At 39.8% G+C, this 10,300-nt stretch overlaps 1 protein-coding gene across 2 annotated transcripts in view; it reads right to left on the bottom strand.

Annotated features, from left to right (window-relative positions):
• LOC311223006 (insulin gene enhancer protein ISL-3) overlaps positions 1 to 2,677 on the bottom strand; it is a gene marked incomplete at its 3' end in the record, with an annotated part of 7,888 nt that extends 5,211 nt beyond the window's left edge. Inside the window, exons 1-3 of one of the 2 annotated variants that reach the window (XM_084307693.1) lie at positions 2,588 to 2,677; positions 1,933 to 2,122; positions 1,234 to 1,490 (exon numbers count right to left, since the gene is read on the bottom strand). In XM_084307693.1, coding sequence (XP_084163819.1) covers positions 1,234 to 1,490; positions 1,933 to 2,122; positions 2,588 to 2,645 — 505 coding nt within the window. In that variant the 5' untranslated portion in view covers positions 2,646 to 2,677. Of the gene's footprint in view, positions 1 to 1,218; positions 1,491 to 1,932; positions 2,123 to 2,587 lie in introns of both variants that reach the window. The other variant, XM_084307692.1, reaches the window with a different exon arrangement.
• Between the last annotated feature and the right edge of the window lie 7,623 nt (positions 2,678 to 10,300).

Consider the following 10,300-nt stretch of genomic DNA (forward strand, 5'->3'; position numbering starts at 1 on the left):
TTATTATTATTATTATTATTATTATTATTATTATTATTATTAGTAGCAGTAGCAGTAGTAGTAGTAGTAGTAGTAGTAGTAGTAGTAGTAGTAGTAGTAGTAGTAGTAGTAGTAGTAGTAGTAGTAGTAGTAGTAGTAGTAGTAGTAGCAATTGTTATTATTATCATTCCTGCCACTTTTATTATTATTTGCATTCCTTCTTAGCGCAAATAGAAAAGTCTCCTGCAATGTAAAATTTGCGCAATAAATGTATAAATAAATAAATTATGTTGAGCAATAAAGCATGAGATCGCTGACTATAGTAATATCACACTGGGCTATATGGCCTCTGGGCCTCACCTCGGCTTTCAGTGAGTCGCAATGGACTATTTGAATGACTATAAGGTCTACTATACATACAAGTCCTGTCTAATCTAGGCACAGGAATTTTGTAAACACACAGGCTATATACCACAAACACTTGTGTTTAAACGATATCGGCTTATAGGCTACTGAATGCCGACAGTATAAGACGACGAGAGCCACGCAGAATGAAGATCATTCAGATAATGGTATAAGAGTAGATTACTGTTAATGAGATCAATTATGAAATGAACTATAGCCCCACAACCTAAAGAAAGGGCAGCTGTCTGTCTCACACATACGCCAATCAAATCTGATAAAAATTGAAAAAATAAATACGTTGGTTTATTAATTGCTCCATTCAATTAAAACATATATTTTTAAATAAAGGCTATTTAATTTAATTTAGCTGTCTCGTAGCTACATTTGACAAGTTATTTCAAATAGGTACTATTTCTTATATTTTAGGACGCTCTGTGTTAAATATACATTTCATTGACTAAATAAGGAAAAGGAATATCAGTGTAATTGAATAATAGTCAGTTCATTATTATAATAATGATGATTTGTATTAGTCCTCATCAATAATAATAATAATAATAATAATAATAATAATAATAATAATAATAATAATAATAATAATAATAATAATAATAATAATAATAATAATAATAATAATAATAATAATAATAATAATAATAATAAAATAATAACAATAATAACAATAATAATAATAATAATAATAATAATAATAATAATAATAATAATAATAATAATAATAATAATAATAATAATAATAATAATAACCTAAACAGAAGGAATAGCCGTTTAATGATAACTAACAGAGAGAATAGAGACTAAAACATAACACATAACAACATGAACCCTGACCTGCTAAGTGCAGTGATCTGTTGGAGTGGATGGGGCTGACCGGGCTGCCTGCAGAGCTGCGCTCCAGCAGCAGGCTGTGGTCCGCCCGGCACAGGAGCTCCTCGTCCCGCAAAGAGAACTCATCCCCCGGCAACAGCTGCCGGCTGCACACCGAGCACCGAAAACACTCGATGTGGTACACATTGTCCCGCGCCCGCATCACCAAGTCGCTGCTGCTGAATCCGAGATTGCATTTTGCGCATTTTATTCCAAATAGTCTGCAAAGAAATAGAAATATAGTAAAGACATGTGAGACACATAATATAGAAACTTAAAAATCAAGTTTGGTTGAATCGATTTGCGTTTGTCTATTATGTACTTTTCTTCAGCACGAAGTGCGCTATATTAAATAGACCATTTGATTAAATAATGACAGAATATAGCTTACGTTTATTTTTACAAAATTGCACGTTATGTGGAATACACTATAAAATAAGTGTGCTTTATTTTATATCACACCCTCTTTTAAAAAATTAAATAGCAATTCGACCTATAGTGTTTTCTTTAATGGAAACATAATTGGCTTTACTAGTCCTCAGTATTAACTTTTTTATATATATATATATATAACCAGAACTGCATATTTTAGCCTGCATTTAGACGATCACTTTTTTTTTTACTTTCAAAAATATTTTGAGGAAAAGAATTCCAAATGCGTACCTTACATAATCTCTTTTGCAATATGTCTTGCCGTCCCGGACGAAACAAGTGCAGTTCTCGTCCAGATACTGGCTGCACTCTGCACACTTGAGGCAGGCTGCATGCCACTCCAGGTCGGGGGACACTCTCAGTATGTACTGGTCATGGATCTGACTGCCGCATCCGACACACATCGCGAAGCCGGACTTCTCTGCAGAGAGCACACGCATGGTACCGCCATAAACTTCAAAATGCAAGACTCTGTGACCAGACCTCTTTGTAGTATATCCCTACTACAGCCGGCTATACAACCGAAATCGGGGGAAATATAGGATAAAAGGCCCGGCTAAACTGTCAGTTGTCCAGGGAGCTCCTCACTCTTGCAGACGGAGCTATACTGTTATGTAACAGATGGAGGTTTCGGTCAATGTTCCCTCAAAAATTTTATTCGGCTAATTCATTTTCAAACAAGTCGTCTCAAAATGTGCCTATAAATACGCACGACGGTAGACGGACAGGCCTTCGCAGCAGGGGAACGAAAAAGGAATATATCCCGATTAGCCGCAGCTGCAATAAATGTGTAAAAGTGTGTCATAAAAAATGTTGATACAAAAAAAAACGGACACTCTTTACGCAGTGAGAATAATGACTAACACAACACGCGAGCCCGACTTACTCTTTGAATGATCCCCCATATCACCCAAGAAAGAAGAGTTGAAAATAATATCCACCATACAGGAAGGATGAGCGGAGCGCGATAGATGCAGAAAAGAGGTGCGAAGCTGACTGGCCCGCGCCTGGCTGCCCGATAACTTGTGTCTGCCCCGGACCGGGATGGGTGGGGAGGGGAGGGGGGGGGGGTGGTGTTGTGGGGGGTGGGACGGGGCTGCAGCAGTGTCCCATACGCCACTCCTGACGTCATGCGTAAAGACATAGACCTCCAATCTTTCCCAGATCATCTCTCTCTCTCTCTCTCTCTCTCTCAGCGAATGTGGACTCGAGTCTTTTTCGATAAGGCGGAATTGTGGAATGCTTTAAGGCTGCAAATAAATCTTTTTGTTCTATTAAATAAATCGGTATTCTTTTTTACGCTGTTCTAGTTACCTTTCTGTATCGAATACATCTGTATGGACTAGATGCGGACATGGCCCATCTGGAACGTGCAAAACAATTAGAGTGTATCCTTACATTTGCCCCTATAAACCACAAGTTATGATTTGACTGATAATGCAGAAGATTGACAGAGTCATGTTTTGAGCACATAGGTCTGGCACTTGACACCTCTCCTCTCCTCCTCTCCCCTATAGCCTCGTCTCCCCCTCTATCTGAGAACAACGATGCCATCTACTGGAAGAAACACGGAACTGTATTCTAATCCATTTTAGAACGATGTTATGCTGCTGTAAATTCAATGGCATATTCCTCTATATACCGTTTAAATTGGTTTCATTAAGACGTAGATCTATAGGGTGGGTGGAAAATGCTGTAATCCATTTTCAAGGGATGACCTCTTTTTTCAATGTGGAAAAGGCTTCTTGTTTGTTTCTTGTTGTATCCCGATTAGCTGACAATTACATGACTAAATACTCATGGGGACTCCTCGCCACTGGTTCTCGCAAGGAAGTAATGCAATACCATACAAATACAAAATGTAATTAGTTACTAAATTAAAACAATAAGGGAAAAAGCATAAAGGAAATAAAAAAAATGTATACTGAACATTGAAAAGGTACAGTGGAAATACCCTGTACTACTGTACTGTGTAGAACAATTTAAATAAATATTAAAAAAAAAAAATTAAAGTCATTTGTATGGCTACTCAAGCGTGGTGAAAGAAAGTAGACCATCTTAAAAAGTAAAAGTACTTGCCTAACATCATGTCAAATTTCGGTAGCCTGCAGAAGCATTGCATATTTGATGGAACTACATTTGGAACCACATCAGGTTAGGCTCTAACCGTTGGTGCATGGGCCAGTGGTTGAGCTGATGGCTTATGCAGGTTCAGTGATAAAGTACATAATTCTTATGAACTGATTGAATGTCTTGTATACAAAAACACTCATTAAAGTAATATACTATACATTATTTTAAAGCAGAAATACAACAACATGTGTTACTTAAGTATACAGGGGAGTATAATTCTGGAACTAAAGTGTTTAGAGCAAAACAATCCAAATGGTTGTCATCTTGATAAGCGATTGTCTAGTTTGTTAGAACAATTGTGGACAATTTGATGCTCAAAAGTAATTTATGTAGTATTGTCTATGTGTTTGGCTATACAAGAACTACAGAAAATAGGCACTGTCCCACATACAGGGTCACGTACAAGGGTCAGATATAATGTGATTGTTTATTTGAATGTTTACTGCAAGATATGAGCCCAGTGTATGGGCATTTCTGATGGATATCTGGTTGGATTCAACTAAATTAATTGATTTTGGAGCATGATGTCACAGAAAACCCAATAGCTTGGATGGGGATTTTATTTAAATTAATATTTTATTTGATAAAATATATCCTCTCTAATTACATTAAAACCAGATGGTAAATGAAAAGTTAAGTGCACTTATTAATACATTAATATCAAAGTAATGTCATGTACAGTTACAGGACCAAACTAATGTTGTCCCTCCTGTTCATTATATTGTGCATATTAGTGCACCATACAATATTGTGCATATTAAGCACAAAGCTACAGCCTGAAAAGACTGACGCCAAGTAATTTTTTTTCTGAATACATATGTTTCCTTTACACATGAAACGCTTAAAGATTGATAATTATTTATTTTATGTCTGTAACAGAGTTTATATTTATAGACACTTTGCCCCATACTGTGTGACAAGATGGCCATGGGGAAAGTAGTGAAGACATATTTATTTATGTATTTATGGGGGGGGGGGGGGGGGCAACCAACCATTTACTACTAATAATACAGGACATTTTAAGGGAATCCACTTCCTGATTTAAATGAATTGAGAACTAGTCATGTTGACTATAATAACACATTATTATTCAACCAGATCAGTTGACTAAGAACACATTCTTATTTAACCATGCAAGCTGACTAAGATCACATTCTTATTCAACCAGATTAGTTGACTAAGAACACATTCTTATTTAACCATGCAAGCGGACTAAGATCACATTCTTATTTAACCATGCAAACAACTAATATCACATTCTTATTTAACCACATTAGTTGACTAAGATCACATTCTTAATTAACAAGATTAGTTGACTAAGAACACATTCTTATAAACCATGCATGCTGACTAAGATCACATTCTTATTTAACAAGATTAGTTGACTATATGAACACATTCTTATTTAGCCATGCAAGCTGACTAAGAACACATTCTTATTTAACAAGATTCGTTTACTAAGAACACATTCTTATTTAACCATGCATGCTGACTAAGATCACATTCTTATTTAGCCAGATTAGTTGACCAAGAACACATTCTTATTTAACCAGATTAGTTGACCAAAAACACATTCTTATTTAACCAGATTAGTTGAACACATTCTTATTTAACCAGATTGATCACAATGTTCACATTCCTCTAAGCAGCATAGAGCAATACAGCCTGCCATCTTCATCAGACGTATGGTGTGTGGAGCATCAACAGTGTCTTGAATGTAGACACACTCCTATGCAAGTAGGGAAGACAAAGTTCAACTCTAAAGTTACACTGAGGACAGCCCTCATTCACAGTGTCATCGAGCGTTTACAATCACATAACATCATCCATCAATCATATTCTATAAAGTAAAAATAAAAGATAAATAAAACTATGCTATAAAAATAGGAAAATAGATTTCTTTAAAACACTTAACACTCAACCACAATTTAAAAACAGTTACAGATTGTGGTGACCGGTGCTCTAAATGGACCCATGGACCTACAGTATAGTGCACCTAATGTCCCATGCAGGGCGTTCCATGATTCAGGAGCACAGAAGCCAAAGGCAGATATGCCAAGTTCACTATGAATTCTAGGCACTTCAAGTGTAAGCCAATCATTTGTCCATTCCAATAAAGAAGTAATGTAATTTGGACAATCTCCAATTATGGCTCTATATAGAAACAAATGCCAGTGCAAATCTGGTCTTTCCGCCAAAGAGGACCATCCAACCTCATTGTACAGGACACACCGGTGATAAATCTGATGGCTGAATGATATACAGAGTTCAATGGCTTAAGAGTGGAAGCTGCCACATGTCTATAAATCACATCTCTGTAACCCAAAATAGACAGGAAAACTGCTTCAACAACTCTCTTTCTGCTAATCATTGGGAAGCTAGCTCTATTTCTGTACAAAAATCCAAGCTTTTGCCACAGTTTACTGGCAAGAACGCTCACACGATATTTAAGCGTAAATCTCTCATCAAGCCAAATGCCAAGGTATTTGTATTCTGTGACTATTTCTCAGACTCATTCACAGTAGATATACAAAGGTCATTGTAAACTATATAAATATAGTGAACAACATAACATTTGTTTTACTTGCAATTAGCACCATTTGAGACTAATAAATAAGTGCATCTTGTAAAGCATTGAAATAATTGAAAGTTGAGCAAACAGTCTCATTGATGAACTCATATCAAGGACCCACATATCAAAAGTGGTGGAGTTATCCCTCAGGGATAATTCCTGTTTGGTTGTTTGTTACTAGTGGTCTAAGAACCATGTGAAACTAGAATTTAGCCACGAGTAATACAAAATGAACGCAAGCCACAGGCACTATAAAGAACTGCATGGTGGATGTAGTGATGCTGCGTCACTGCTCCTAACTCAGATCTGTACCAGTTCATCCTGGGGTCATTCCCAGAGACACAGACTCTCTCTTGCCAGAATACATATAGCTGGCCTGGCCATTAGCAACACACACGCTCCTTAACAAGTGGTCATCTAAGCTGCATTGCACTCCGGAGTGCCATGGCAACATCTAACGATTAGAGACACATTTGGATCACAGCCCCAGTTTGCTGAGCTCAACTATTCATTTGTACAACTCCCACCTGAGCCCCACCTGAGCCCCCCCTCCACCACACACACACACACACACACACACACACACACACACACACACACACACACACACACACACACACACACACACACACACACACACACACACACACACACACACACACACACACACACACACACACACACACACGCACAAGGAGCAGAGAGGAGGCACCATGATGGAGGAGACAGGAGGCACCATGATGGAGGAGACAGGAGGCACCATGATGGAGGAGAGAGGAGGCACCATGAGGTGGAGAGAGGAGGCACCATGAGGTGGAGACAGGAGGCACCATGAGGTGGAGAGAGGAGGCACCATGAGGTGGAGAGAGGAAGCACCATGAGGTGGAGAGAGGAGGCACCATGAGGTGGAGACAGGATGCACCATGAGGTGGAGAGAGGAGGCACCATGAGGTGGAGACAGGAGGCACCATGAGGTGGAGAGAGGAGGCACCATGAGGTGGAGAGAGGAGGCACCATGAGGTGGAGACAGGAGGCACCATGAGGTGGAGACAGGAGGCACCATGAGGTGGAGAGAGGAGGCACCATGAGGTGGAGAGAGGAGGCACCATGAGGTGGAGACAGGAGGCACCATGAGGTGGAGAGAGGAGGCACCATGAGGTGGAGAGAGGAGGCACCATGAGGTGGAGAGAGGAGGCACCATGAGGTGGAGAGAGGAGGCACCATGAGGTGGAGACAGGAGGCACCATGAGGTGGAGAGAGGAGGCACCATGAGGTGGAGAGAGGAGGCACCATGAGGTGGAGAGAGGAGGCACCATGAGGTGGAGACAGGAGGCACCATGATGGAGGAAACAGGAGGCACCATGATGGAGGAAACAGGAGGCACCATGATGGAGGAGACAGGAGGCACCATGATGGAGGAGATAGGAGGCACCATGATGGAGGAGACAGGAGGCACCATGATGGAGGAGAGAGGAGGCACCATGAGGTGGAGAGAGGAGGCACCATGAGGTGGAGAGAGGAGGCACCATGAGGTGGAGAGTGGAGACAGGAGGCACCATGATGGAGGAAACAGGAGGCACCATGAGGTGGAGAGAGGAGGCACCATGAGGTGGAGAGTGGAGACAGGAGGCACCATGATGGAGGAAACAGGATGCACCATGAGGTGGAGAGAGGAGGCACCATGATGGAGGAGACAGGCAAGGCCAGATTAAGACTTCAGAGGCCCCTGGGCCAGATTCTTGTGGAGGCCCCCCCACACACACATACACGTGCACGCACGCACAGTGGCGTTTTTATGTCACTTTAAAAAATATATAGAATATTTAGAAGTGGTGGGCTCTGAGGGCCAAGCTAAAAGGATTTGATCACCCCTGCCCACTTTGACAACCTAGAATGGCTTAGAGTAGACGACAGAGTACAGCAACTTGCAATGGGCCTGGTCTACAAGATACACTACACGACCAAGGTACCCATGTACATGTCAAAGTACTTCCCAAAGGTCAGTGAATACCACGATCACAACACCAGAGGGAGCTCCACAAATCATGTTAAACCCAGATTCGGCTCAAACAAGGGACTAAACACGTTTAGCAATTATGCCACATCAATGTGGAACGCCCTACCCAAAGCTGTAAAAGAATGTGAATCACTACCCACTTTCAAAAACACTCTCAAAGAACACCTACGGGAGACTGCAATTCGAAACTGGCCCCTGTAAATGTCCTAACACAACCCCCTCCAATGTACAGTAAATTACCAAGTATGGTTTTGTCAATATTCCAATGTACAGTTTTGCTTGTACAGTTGTACAGTGTCCCCCACCCACCCACACCCCCCACCCACCGAACCACCTCCAATGTACAGTTTCTACGTCAAATGTATATACTCTCTTTTCTGGACTCTTTTGGTATCACAAACAGTACTGTATTTGCAAATCTGCTATGTCATAAATGTATAGATGTAGCAGTACTGTCTATCTGTATGTCATGTATGTCATATATGTTATGATGAATTGAAAATGGGGGACCCTGATGTAAACAAGACGAAAGTCTTTCTCTGGTCTGCATCCCCTTAACAATTATTGAGCTGTACTGTACTGTACTGTACCCATTCTACAATCTGTTAATAAAGTTTTCAATCAATCAATCAAGAAGAGAAAAGAAACACATCATGTTTAGATGGGGGGATGGCGCCATCCTCAGGAAGAAAAAAAACATGCACACACTTTGGAGACAAGAATATAATATTAGAATAGTAAGCTTACTTTTACGTGAATGTCAATTTAAATTATAATTAGGGAAGGGAGGGGGTTGAAATGTGTTTTTGTCCTGTGTTACTGTCTGTGAATTAATGAATTAATGAAAATTGTATTTAACAGATTGCAGAATGGGTACAAATAATACAGTATGGCTCAATACACACAATTGTTAAGGGGATGCAGACCAGAGAAAGATGTTTGTCTTGTTTACATCAGGGTCTCCCATTTTCAATTCATAGTGACATGTATGACATGCACAACATATATGATATGCAAATATACAGTACTGTTACCCATAGATCCTGACAGAGAGTATATACATATGATGGGGAGGGGACAGTACATTAGGAGGGGGTGGGTGGGTGGGAGAGAAATATACATACGGTGGGGAGAGAATATATACATTACATACGGTGGGGAGGGGACAGTCTATTAGGTGGGGGTGGGGCTGTATGTATGTATGTATGTATGTATGTATGTATGTATGTATGTATGTATGTATGTATGTATTGTATGTATGTATGTATGTATGTATGTATGTATGTATGTATGTATGTATGTATGTATGTATGTATGTATGTATGTATGTATGTATGTATGTATGTATGTATGTATAAAAGAAAAAAAATACAATAGAAATATTGACTGACGTTTCTTAGGCGACTCTTTCGAAGTTGGTTAAGGTTAGAGTATGGAATCAGGGCTGGTGTTCTATCGCCCTGCTCTAAGACAAACTCTAACCTTAACCAACTTCGAAAGAGTGCCTAAGCTTAACCGGTGAAAGAAAGAGGCGTCACACGATTGGCGCTACCAGAAACGTCAGTGGCCAATCAGAGCGCAGAACGCGAACACGGAACTGGAAATTCGTTGGTAAAAGTATTCAGGCGTCAGGGCTGGGATGTGGAGATGCAAGTTTTGACTTTTTATTGCTGTTTTTACCTCAAACGGAAAACCTCAAACTCTTATGAAGAGGAGAAAAAATACTCAAGATTAGCCACTTGCAGAAGGCAGGGTGTGACGTACTGTATATTTTAGTTGATGAAATATTTTTGTTGACTAAATATTTTAGTTGATGAAATATGTTTTCATTTCAGTGTCACAGTATGACATCGATCTCCAAAATAAGAAAAAAAATA

Source organism: Notolepis coatsorum (genome assembly GCF_963971535.1).
Source record: "Notolepis coatsorum genome assembly, chromosome: 2".
Lineage (NCBI taxonomy): Eukaryota > Metazoa > Chordata > Actinopteri > Aulopiformes > Paralepididae > Notolepis > Notolepis coatsorum.